At 33.0% G+C, this 12,640-nt stretch overlaps 2 protein-coding genes across 2 annotated transcripts; both read left to right on the top strand.

The window, feature by feature from the left end:
- Positions 1–246: 246 nt before the first annotated feature.
- On the top strand, positions 247–3,468 carry LOC106786051. Its single transcript, XM_014747047.1, has 4 exons — positions 247–553; positions 697–875; positions 1,276–1,555; positions 2,411–3,468. The coding sequence occupies exons 2-4, from the start codon at positions 706–708 to the stop codon at positions 2,654–2,656; spliced, it is 696 nt and encodes a 231-aa protein (XP_014602533.1). The 5' UTR covers positions 247–553; positions 697–705; the 3' UTR covers positions 2,657–3,468.
- A 2,149-nt stretch (positions 3,469–5,617) lies between these two features.
- Positions 5,618–8,284, top strand: LOC106786012. The gene is made up of 3 exons (XM_014746950.1): positions 5,618–5,924; positions 7,696–7,921; positions 8,075–8,284. The coding sequence occupies exons 1-3, from the start codon at positions 5,755–5,757 to the stop codon at positions 8,282–8,284; spliced, it is 606 nt and encodes a 201-aa protein (XP_014602436.1). The 5' UTR covers positions 5,618–5,754.
- The last annotated feature ends 4,356 nt before the right edge of the window (positions 8,285–12,640 follow it).

Genomic DNA, 12,640 nt, shown 5'->3' with positions numbered 1-12,640 from the left:
ACAAAGTCCCACCCTCAGAGAGAGCCAAAAAAGACGATTGCGCAGAGCGTCGGTGAATTTATTTTCGTACTTTCGCTCGTCTCCATCTTTTACTTGCCTCCAAAGAATAATAGATTCAAATTCCATTCGAAGCTTTGCCACAAGATCACAGGATTCCCCGAAATTACCGAAAGACGACGCCACCGACCGCGTATTCAACTTCGCCGATAAAACAGATTAATCAATGGCATCCATTTGCGATGTTGCCAAGTGCACCAATTCTAGAAAAACGATTTTTAGAGGTGGGAGGGGTTGATGTTGAAGAAGACGCGAAGGTGACGGTGGTGCACGATAGGGGTGAGAGAAAACAGTGTCTCGAGGGGAAGAATTTTGACGTATTCGGTGTCCACGTGGGCCATGGAAACTTTGTTTGTTCGAAATACGCGCAATCGTAAACGAGTAGAACGCTTTTGTGAGCTATCGGTTGAAGCTTTTATTGGAATTACGTAACGATGTGGAGTCGTTTGAGTGATCAGCTTCAAGAGACTGTCCTCGTTTATTGGAATATTTTGTGGTTTGTAAACAAATTTCTAAATTTATTTGCATTCAATTATGGACTATTACATTTGGCTATTAATGTATAATCGATGGGTGTATGATGATGATGATGTTAAAGTATAATCAATGTTTAGACATTACCGTTACGTTTTATTTAAGGTTACCAGCATGAGTTTTTGGCCGCGAAGAAGATTCCGTATAACGCCGCTACGAGCTGTAGCAGCGTTTTGCTTCATGATTGTACTCTTTTGGTACAGTCTCGGTCGGCAAGAAGTTCCACATCAACCCTGTAGTGCTCCGGAAGAGTACACTGAGAAACTGCATGAGCTTGCCTACAGGTTTGTCCTGCTTCATTGCTTAAGAATACCTGTAACCATTTCAGGATAAAACAGAAATTTAACGATACATTCATTTAAAATTATTTAACTAACAATTAGATAATTCAGTTGTCTTGTAATCAACAGTAAATAAAATCAATATTTTTTTCAAGAAAGTAGGCCACTTCCATCGTTCGACGAGTATTTAAAAAGCACAAAGTACACTACAAACAATTTACTAATCTTATATATAAGAGTCACTGATACATCGTCTTCATTAAAAGAATAACTTTCGTATTGCGCAAAGTAGACTTTCACTGATCACAAATTTCTCTTTTGGTCAACTCTCATAAAGTTATCCTCGATCAAATAGTTTTATTATATAGCTACTTTTCTTTTTTTATTCTTCTTCTTGAAACAGGTCACACTTGGTGTTAGCTAAACTGGGCATCGTACATTTTCTCTGTTTGGGGGCTCTGTGGGGTCAAGTTCGAATAGGTCGGGCACTGCCCTGGGCTCGCAAGGTCGAACTCTGCCTGGTTGATACCTTAAGGGACGATGCTCTCATTACGAAAACGTTTCGAGAGGTAGGCTTAAGCGCTACGTATCTTCACAGTGCTGGAATTTATCGTGTCCAGGAGGATAAGGCTGGGGAAGATTCTCCTAAAGTGGAAATCGTCGTTTTCGAAGAGGATGCTGTGGTAATTATGTATATTGTTTTAGAAAAATATTTAATTAATCAAATAGAGGTACACGTAATTGACTTGCGCTTTATTTAAATTAATTGCAAGAGGATCGTAATATAATCGATAATTGTTTGAAGCTTGGGTAGATAGATTAAAGGGGTTTATTCTCACGATAATATTGACAGTGTCGGTGTAGGGAGCTTAATGAGACGATTGTTCTAATTGCCGAATATAGGAAGAGGAGGAGAAGGGAGATTAAATTCAATATAATAGGACATCCTGATGAATATTGAGATTGCTTTAGTAGACAGCCTAGAAATTACAGCTCCAATGTAAATGAATCACGAATAAGACGAATCATCCTTTATTTCTTATTATTATTGTATTCAGTAAATTACTCATACTTGCGAATATAAATCGTTAGCTTGTAAAATTTAGAATTTGGAAAACTGTCTCGGTTAAAAATTTTCAACTGTTATGTTAACGTCGCGTATTTCCATGTCACATAACCAGGCCAACCGAAAATCATTCCTTGGCAACATATTCGGCAATAAAATGACAGGGAGAACTTCCCGTTTACGTATTTCCGTAAATCATGGCGCCGTTTTATTGAGATTGGCGGTTCTTGTCAACAATTCTCTGCCAACTTTACTGAAACAGAGACCACTCTTTTCCTATTGGTTTTTTTTTATTCTCGTAAAACCATTGAATAGGATTGGTAAAGGTTAAATAGCTGTTCGTTATTTGCAAAATTATTGGAAAACTTTATTTGCATGAGTTGTCTGTAGAAATGAATTCCTTAGAGTCCATGCTTTTTTGTGGGAGGGTATTATTGTTTAATCCAATTGTGTTATTGCTTTATACTTGCAGACTCAAATGGTAAGAAGGGTGGGATGGACAAGAAGGGTCCTGCCACCGGATTGCGAGTTTTCACCGAGTTTGCAGTGCTTTCCGCCTCAACTGGTGATTCCTCCCTTACCAGCAAAACAATTTGGGGGTCGATTAATGCCTGTACCAAGAGAGGGCATCGAACTACAAAAGTATCATTATCCCAATGATTGGTGGTTGGAAATCAAGCCAACGGATTGCACCGAAACTCAAGAAACTAATTCATAGATTGGCCAAGGCTTCCTACGTGTTCTTCGAAGAACTAGTGCCACAGTTTCTACGTGTCCTTTATCAATAATTAGTTCTATTCATAAGTATTACGCATTTAGTTAAATGGGGCTCTTTGATCGCCTCTTATTTATTGATGAGTAGAATAATAGAAAATGAGCCTGAACTCAGCTTCTCCACATTCTATAATCTTTTTATATTTATTATTATTATTACTATTTTTGAAGACTAGAGATATCTTGAGGCTATCGCATTTTATTATAGTTCGAATAAATGCAGAAAAGTGCAGCATGCCAATTCCCTGTAAAACTTTCCTATAGATTTACATCCAAGTTATTGATATAGGTGTATAATATTTAATTGCATTTTCTTCCGAATGGCATAAGATTTGGGAGTCACGTATAAAATATTAGAATGTTTCGTATGGTCCACGTTGATGAAAGTATTAGGAACAAAATTGCTTCGCATTTAAATGCTGAGCTAGATGATCTCAGTAATTATATCATTATCGTCGATGGTATTCTGCAATATTTTCTGAATACCGTGCATTCAAATTAGTGCAGCCTATCGCTTCAAAATCGCATCAAAAATTGACATAATATGCAATATTTATCGCTTATTATGTTTAAACGTATCTCTCTTCCTGTTGTTTTATTTATATAAATCGTTTATACATATAATCAAAGACGTTTTATAAAAGCGTAAGCATTTGTACTTAAATGTAACATGTGATGTAAGAAAAACATTTGACGAGAGATGTACTTGCACGTCAAATTCTTCCTCTTTCGAAAGTTAAATAAAATATACGATAATAATCGTTCAGTCTTTTATTTCAAATTTATCAATCAAAACCTGACATAAAAGTAATCAAGAAAGTTAATCAATATCTATAAGTATTAGTGTAAATTATTATAAGCTGGCATGAATAAGTATATACGTTAATCGATAATGTATTAGTTCATTCTACTAATACCGAAATAATCTAAGATATTTTCAAATTGAAGTGAAAGTATTATTTTTATGATCATTGTTTTCGTTTACTTTATCTCGATAAGGAAACGAGCAGTAACATTAGATACAGTTTCATTTTCGATGATGAGAAAAAAGATAGTCGTGTTTCTGGTTCTTTAATTATCGATCTGAACGCTCAGTAGTATAATCCCTCTTTCTCTTACCCAACGTTGATTCATTCCCTATTTCCTATTCATCGTCTCCAACGTTGTGACATCGGAGATGCTCTCTCACCACGACTTTTCGATCGCTTCGTTCCTTTCAAAACTTCATGGAAGCGAACTGAATCGGAAATGAAAAAGCTTTCCTTGGAGACTCGACAATCCTTTTGCTTTATCATCCATCAAGAACCGATTCCAAAGCTTGCCACGTCGTCTCGGACTCTTCCTTCCTTAAAGATATTTCTTTTCAAATGGACACTCTATACTAAAACGTTTCAAAGAGAATTGCTATTGCTATAAGATGATATAATAAAATCGTGATACATTTCAACAAAGAAAAAAAATAGAATATAATTTTATCTATCACGGAAAGTAATTTATTAGCGTCGCTATTCGCGATGAATTCAAATTAAAAAAAGGAGAATTCATAATATTCCATTGATATTTTATACAACGATGAAAGACAAAATTATCAGATTACGATATATATTTTTTCAAAAGGAAAAAATATTCTAATTATTCTTTTTATAATATAATTCCATTTAATATACGTCTATACGAACGAAACCGTTATATTATCGTGAATGAATTTTTTTCTTGATCTATAATATTTATTAAGATTTTTCTAGAGCTCATTTCGGTCATTCGCTTCGAAGAATCCGAGATTAACGAAAGTGAAGAGAACGAGGAAAGTAGGTGGCATTTCTACGGGCTCTCTCTCTCTCTCTCTCTCTCTCTCTCTCTCTCTCTCTCTCTCTTTCAGGTTCTTAAGAAGTTAAAATTATTATTATTCTACAAGACCGATTTTCTCTTCTTTTTCTCACACCCTCTATCACAACTTTTCGAGCTTTTCATCCTCATGAGCATTAAAGTGCCGATGAAAGAGCGGAGATGCACGGAATGTCAATCAACGATATTAAACTCGATTCTCTGCATCTGTCGTGTTTTAAATTGATGATGCCGAGCGACGTTGCATTGAATGCATGAATTTATTTCATTGGATCGTAATAAAGAAATAAAAGTGTTTTAAAAGGAAAAAAAGAGAGAGAGAGAGAGAGAAAAAAAAAATTACGTACGTGCGGTTGGACCTATGTGTGTCCCAATATAATTTTTTATTCATATTTTCCAAACACACCACCGTGTCGGAAAATGAAATAGCAAAATTAATGCAGGTAATCCAAATGTTTAAGAAATGAAGTTTAACATTAATAAATTAACCGTTGTGTTCAACATAATTTCAAAAAAAGAAATAAAAAAAGAAATGAGAACGTTAAAAGAGAAAAATAGTTTAATTCTTTACAGTACCTTGTTCTGTTCTAAAAAAAGTTACAGTACCTACTTAGAAAACTAACGGATCACAATGCAGGAAAGAAAGCAACGTAATAACGTTGAATGACACTAGACGACGATGCCTAATTAACACCAGAGAAAAAGAAACGTTTTCTTTCGCTTTGTCTCTCTCTTTCTCTTTCTTTCTCTCTTTCTCTCTGATTCCTTGAAGATGTTTAAAAGCTAAAGGTGGGGAAAGTATAAAAGAAGATTCACTGAGAGATACCTTTCAAGTTATTCGACGTCAGTCTATCTACATATATCTGTTGTAAAAAACAAGCACGCGTATAAAATATTTGTCAATTAAATCCATCGAATCGCATAAATAAATTAATCAATCAAGTTAATGATGATCATTGTAATCGTGAGATTAGAAAATTACTATAGAAAAATCATTGACAATTATAAATTGAAAATATTTTCGTAAAATATATTATCAAGACACGAAGAATATGAAATTAAAAGCGAGTAATCGTTCCCAATTAAAAACAATCCAATCGAATTTAAAATCGACGTTTCATTTGTTCATTTTTTTTCATTTTTAAATACTTCTTTTCTTCGTAGGTATTAGCGTTCATTTTATATTTTATACTCTTAATGGAATTCGTCGACGTTTTCGAAATACATAAATACGTTAGACCGTACAAATTTTACAATCCAAAATCACGACACCGATCACGTTGGATCTCTCCTTCGCCAAAATATTCAGGAATTAAAAAGTCTACGAAAAATCATTACACTTCTTCTTCTCGTCCTGGATACTCGAGGTAAGATTTAAAATAAACTGTACGTATAGACTGAAATAATAATATCCTAAAGACACGATTTAACCATGCGTTTAATTTACATTGCGTTCAACTTGTCAGTCATAAAGAAAAAGCATCGAAGATAAATATTGATCATCGAACGGGATCCGAGTTTAAGATTGAAAAAAAAAAACGTAATTTTAATGATCATTCAAATAATTCATTCGCTCTACTTCTAAACCCGTTCTATTCTTTCGTTTAGTTTCATTATTTTCATTCGATATTTTTTTTCGGACGATCGATTTGTATAAAGATTGATAGGTATTATATATACTTGTGGGTATTGGGGTTTATCACGAATCCCTTAGCTTATAATCAAATTATTGTAAACATTACAAGCTATCCAGGTTTGATTATTAATTAAATAAGAGTTCGTTGCTACACAACCGTAGTTATACTATGTATAATACAATACATGGCATGGTTTTGCGTAAAATCGATAGTTTCTCATTCGCACTTACAACGCCGTTGGGCAACCACGAATATTTGGCACTCTCTTATGTGCTGTGTACTACTCGTACATATCTCATATCACTCGAGTCCTTTTAATAGTGCTCGAAGAAACTTTGATACACGAACTTTGCATAGCTACTTATTGTTACCAACGTTTATTATACCTCGAAAATCTATATAATGATTGTCTGGAAGTTAACGCCGAATGATATGGAAATGAAATTATTGCCATAATCTACTTGGTCGCGTTATGATTGTTTTAATATCCCCTCTTGATTGTCCTTCTAACAATATATTTTAATAATTCGTTTCTCAGAAGAGAATCGTTACGCGAGAGAACATTCGTGAACATTTTATTTTTTTAACTAATTGCAAGTAACGTATCTATAATTATATTATTTGTATTTTACTTTTTTTCACACAATTTTTTTTCCCTCCCCCTATATATTTCTTGCGTTATCTTTCAGTAACGTTAACCCACTTTCAGGGGTTTTTAGTACGAAGTACTACAGCAGTACGATGTAAAAAAAAGAAGCCTATTCAAAATTTCGCGATGAGTGTGATTATCGTTGAGGCTAATTACGAGCTCTCATTTTCGTTATCTCTATCCGAATGTAGTTTAATCGTGATAAAGACACCATTTTCTAAGAGTCTTTTGATCTTTACTTCCGTTTTCGGACAAGATCAGTCTGGTACTTAACGAATAAAGGGAACTCGTCCTACTTTTCCAAACGGATGTTTTCTCATTATGCGTAATCTTGGAGGTTATCGACCGTATAACCTGAGTCGAAAGTATTTAACGGAATGTCTAATAAATTTCACGCTGTCGTATACGGGGAAATTAATACGCGTGTAATAAATAAAATGATAACATTAATTTGTAAAGAACATTAATCAATTGGTATCTTATATAAAATCATCTTTCGATGATTAGTCGTTCGAACTTTCTTATAACTTCAATGACATTCATTTAGTTTTATCATTAAAATATTCATCTGAACAATAATCGATATATAATATTTAATATCGTTGAGATAAATTGAAACGATTGATCATTTATTCATTTATCTTTTAGACTAAGAAGAGACAATGATTTGAATTTATCTATTAGCTTTCACTTCGTTTTCAACGTGAAAAAATATTCCTAATAATTAATATGTCGATCAACGAAAAAGGTCTCGAGAAATCACGGTTATTAGCGTGAGAAAAGAAAAGAGCACAAATTATCGTGTAAATGATATTATTAAAATATAATTTGATAGTTAATAATACTTTCTAGATATGCTCCTCTTTACGAAGAATCTTCGGTCTCGGATAATCAACCGTATACTATAATTATCCAATTACCGAAACGTCAAGAAAAACGTAAAAATCGTTATTACGAGAGATACTATGATAGGGACGATGATGTTCACGATCGCGAATACATTGGGGATTATAGTGATCACTATGAGGATTTCGATTCTAGAGCGTTTCATATCGGTGAGAAGAAAGTACGAATTAAAGTAAGAATCTTCCTACTTAAATGTTATATATATATATATATATATATATATATATATATATGTTTTTGTTTGTGTATGTGTTTTCTTATATATAACATTTAAATGCATGTCAAAAGTAAAAGTGAAAATACCAAACGTGTTCGTTCGTTACAGGTTACAGAAGGTGCAGACTCGAAGGTACAAATAAAAATATCAAGAATAGACGACGACAAAGGAATCGAAATAATCGATAAAAATAATACAAGCGTATTAACGACGCCGATATATTCGAACAGCGGATTATTATCAACTCGAAATGCCGAGGGAAACTGGTTGCCTTCCGAGCCACCATTATTCTTTCAAAGACAAATACAAAGGGTTTGATCAAATTATTCCTGCCACGTGAAGTCCAATAACTTCGATCTGTATGACAGGAATGATCGTTTCTTTTCTTTCTTTTCTTTTGTTTTTCCTTCTTTTTTTTTTTCTTATTATTATTATCGTACCAACTCATAAGATCTTTATGGAGAAGACTGAATCTTTATTAACTCGGTATTTTAGTTATCGAGGAAGAAGGGAAGAAGTTACACACAACGATCTAAGAGAATAAATTTCAATTGATATATTTATATCCAATACTCGAATCGATTTCCGAGTTAAGAAAAAACAAGTATCAGATGTATGATTCAATTTTTGATGACACGTTCTTTCCCTATTTTTATATATCTACATTTATATAACTTACAATTTACCATTTCTCATTATTGATCGCTTTATTTTATTTTAACTATTAATTTATTGCAATAATAATAATAATAATAATATATAAATATATACGTAACGCGTGTATCTAAATGTATATGCCCTTATAATAATAATATAAGTAAACAAAAATTGTAAACAAAAATTGAATGAGATTATACAGAAATGTTGTTGAAATATGTAACTTTCCCGTTGTGAAACACATCTCCTACACATTGAAATAATTCTGTCGCAATCGGAGAAATGGTGTATCGAATATTGGCAACTAAATTTCTTCGACGACCCAGATTTAAGGTTGTTCCTTGCCAGGAAATCCATCCGCATTTACCTAGACCTTTTCTTAGCGACGACGCCACTGCGAGAATGAATCCGCCGATCTTTCGTCGTCCTTCGAAAAACGTCACGACGATACTTATTTATTTTTCCCTTTTTCTCTTATATATATATATTCGTTCCCGGAGTGACGACGGTAAAATAATATAGAAAAAGAATAAAAAGAGAGAGTGAGATAGAAACAGAGAGAAAGAGATGGGTGGTTTGGAAATACATAAAAAGGAAAAAACATCAACGTGCAGATAGAAAAGGGAGAAAGAGATTCAAGGGTTATAATCCTTGAAGCGCCTTTTATACCACTACTTCAAGTATCACCGTAGCACATCGTTCCCTATTTTCACCGTTTCTCTCTTTTTTCTTTTTCTTTTTTTTTTTCTTTTCCTTTTTTTTTTTATCTTTCCCACTCTTATATTCCCGTATTCCATTTCATTATTTTTAGCGGTAACTGGTATTAAACCTCACCTAGCAAACATTTTCTTCTTCTTTTTCCTCCTTTTCGTTTCTAATAAAAAGAGAGAGAAAAAAACATTAGGAAAAGAAAAAACATCATTAAAAAAAAATAAAAGAAAAGGTTAGCAAGCAAAAACAAGGTGAATAAAATAGTTCGAGAAGTGTATATACCTCAAAGAAAGGACCTCATTTCTCTCAATGTAATTTTTATTTCTAACATAATAAGTCAACGAACATTTCGTAATAATAAATAATAGCAATAATATACAGTGTCTTGTCGTCTTTGTTCGTGGTACGCTGTTAAGAGTGTGTATCTCTCTTTCCTTTTTATTTTATTTTATTTTATTTTCTTCTCTCGCGTCGTCGCAGTAAACTTTTTTCGTCATATCGTCAATTATTTTTATTAGTTTTATTTTTGTTTTGTTTTGTTTTAATTGTGAGTCGCTGTGGTGTGTTTATTGGCTTTTTCGTTTTACATTTGTTGTTGTTGTTGTAGATGTTGTTGTCTTATTTATTATTATTATTACTTCTTTATTAATTTTTTTCACTTTTTTTTAAAGGTATTTTTTCGTCCTCTCCTGTAATCTCTCGTGTTTTTTTTATTTATTTTTCTCGTTTATATTTCTTCTTCTTCTTCTTCTTTATATTTTTTTTTTGTTCATTTTATTTGTTTTTCTCGTAACACGGTTCACAACATCGATAAAGACACTCGCGCACATCCAGACGCATCCAATTTTATTTAAAGCCGATCCTACGTCGGAAAATATATTGTTCTCTTACTTTTTCGTGTTTTTTCGATTTTCGTATCAATTTTTCTCTCTCTCTCTCTCTCTCTCTCTCTCTCTTTCTTTCTTTCATTTGCTTTTAAGCTATCTCTCTTTATCGGTCTCATTTTTTCCCATCGAATACAAGATTTGTTAAAAATTCCGTTCGAATCTTGACGCCTTCGAAGTAGGGTGACCGAATGTAACAAATTTCACTTATTGTTAAATGGTCATATTTAAAATACAATTTGGACGGGAAATACGTTATTTTTCAATTCGTAAATCTAACAAAGTACAATATATACGTGTATTTGATATTTTTCAACTATCGATCGAATCTATCGTAGATCGTTAAAAAATTTACGCCTCGTTATAATAATTCGGTAAAGTAAAAAAAAGATTGTTTGAATGTACATATACAATAGATACGGTAATTTTATCCGAACACCCTACGTTTGATATGTGTTTTTCATTTGCCATTATATTTCGTTTCGCGCCTTTTCGGAAAATTATCAAAGCCGAGTATCGATCCGCTGATAATTAATGTTTGCTATTCGTGATAGTAGTGGTGGTGGTGGTGGTGGTGGTGGTGGTAGTGTTGCTGCTGTTGCTGCTGCTGCTGCTAGAGGTGTGGTATTGAAAATTTAAAGGACAGATAAACCGAAAGAATTTGTACCCTTTCTTTTTTTTTTTTTGCAGGAAACAGAGACAGATTGAAAGAGACACAGAGAGAGAGAGAGAGGGTGTATATGTGTGTTTATATATGCGCGCGTGTGAAGAGAAATAGATAGAAAGAGAGGCTGGAGAAGAAAGGAGAAAAGGGGGGTTGTTTGAGCTGAAGCTCGTAACTTATATTTTATAATAGCACGTGTTACCGTGTGCGGTTTTGCCTGTATCGTTATACATCGAACGCATATGCGGACGTCAAAACGATCGAGCGTACAAAGAAATATTTGCCAAATGCATTCCGTTTCGGATCTCTATTCGTATGTAAATAACTCAGCCTAAAATCAAGCCAGAAATTCGGCCCTTACGTTTAGCAAAGGCTGGTCTCGTGCCAATATCGACGTGCGGCCGATTTGCTGGTCAAAGAATCGGGACTCGGGTTCGTGTGCGAATATACCTAATTCTTCCTCAAATTTCATTCGATTACTACCCGTCTCTTTTATTATTGGGGATAGCAAAAACGATTGACTTTATTAAAATATCATTAAACAAATTGTTTCTCTATTATTTTACCCATTTCTTTCTTTTCTTTCTTTCTTTTTTGACGAGATTACAAGAACGAAATTGTTGCCTACGCTGGAAATTTGTTTATTTACAATACAAAAAACGATTCGCGTTGGTAACAATTATCGCACGCGTGTTTGTTTGTTGCGTGTCTATGGATCTGTGTGTATGTGTGTGTCTGCTGTGCGTGTGCATTATATCGATCGATACTTCTTCGCGTGCAATGTTTTTTTTTCTTTTTTTAATTCTACACGGGGGTTTTTTTTTTTTTTAAATGCTATTGCTTATAATATGGAAAACGAAGAAAGATCATTTCGAACGATTACATTTACTTGTCTACGAAAACGCAAAATGTTGCTGACTACTAGGCACGTCGATCGGAAACCAAATAACGAATAGTTTGTACTTCGTTTTAAATATTATAATGGAACAATCGTAAAACGATTAATTATATAAAGATGCTCGTATATAAATATCATTGCGACTCGATATAATATATGCATGGTATGTATGTATAGATATATACATATATACGATTGCTAGAATATATATATATATATATATATATATATATATATATTTACGCTCGTTAATTCAAATCAAAAGCAAAATATTTTTCGTCAGAATATTAATTTAAACCATTGATCTACGGTAAGGATTCTTACTACGCGATTAGAGCGATGAAATTTACGCTACGATTTCTTAACAACATTTTTCTTGCAAATTACGATAATACAAAATGATAAAATAGCATCGTTCATTTTTATATAATCGTTTGAACTATAATTTATATTTCATTTGAATTGAAGAAAAGATAAGAAAAAAAACAAAGAAAACAAGAAAGAGAAAGAAAGGATAATAAATATTTTTTCTCTTTTAACAAAGTTTCTTCATGCTCATATTTTTCTTCTATGACGAAACGTAAAGTGTTAAGAACTCGTAAGAATGATCGTCGTTATCCAAAAGATGCGATGTGTTACACATGTTTAATAATGTCAGGCAAAATCTATCAGGTACAAAACATATTTTCCGACGTGTAAGATCCTTGCTCCGGTTTCTTTGTTTTTTTTTGTTCTTTTTTTTTTAATTTTTTTAAATAATTATCATTAATATATTAATTAAATTATCACACACGCACGCTCATTTGATCGACTCGCAAGCGTACTCTACAAACTTTTTTATTTTTATTTTATTTTATTAT

Source organism: Polistes canadensis, unplaced genomic scaffold (genome assembly GCF_001313835.1).
Source record: "Polistes canadensis isolate GaletaPanama2010 unplaced genomic scaffold, ASM131383v1 scaffold_63, whole genome shotgun sequence".
Classification (NCBI taxonomy): domain Eukaryota; kingdom Metazoa; phylum Arthropoda; class Insecta; order Hymenoptera; family Vespidae; genus Polistes; species Polistes canadensis.
This window is presented reverse-complemented; position numbering and strand designations above follow the sequence as displayed.

Coding starts and splice junctions, on each gene's coding strand:
- LOC106786051 (XM_014747047.1), top strand. CDS start 706: ATGAGTTTTTGGCCGCGAAGAAGATTCCGTATAACGCCGCTACGAGCT. Junction 876..1,275: donor CTGCATGAGCTTGCCTACAG/GTTTGTCCTGCT, acceptor TTCTTGAAACAG/GTCACACTTGGTGTTAGCTA. Junction 1,556..2,410: donor TTTTCGAAGAGGATGCTGTG/GTAATTATGTAT, acceptor TTATACTTGCAG/ACTCAAATGGTAAGAAGGGT.
- LOC106786012 (XM_014746950.1), top strand. CDS start 5,755: ATGGAATTCGTCGACGTTTTCGAAATACATAAATACGTTAGACCGTAC. Junction 5,925..7,695: donor TCTCGTCCTGGATACTCGAG/GTAAGATTTAAA, acceptor AATACTTTCTAG/ATATGCTCCTCTTTACGAAG. Junction 7,922..8,074: donor AGAAGAAAGTACGAATTAAA/GTAAGAATCTTC, acceptor CGTTCGTTACAG/GTTACAGAAGGTGCAGACTC.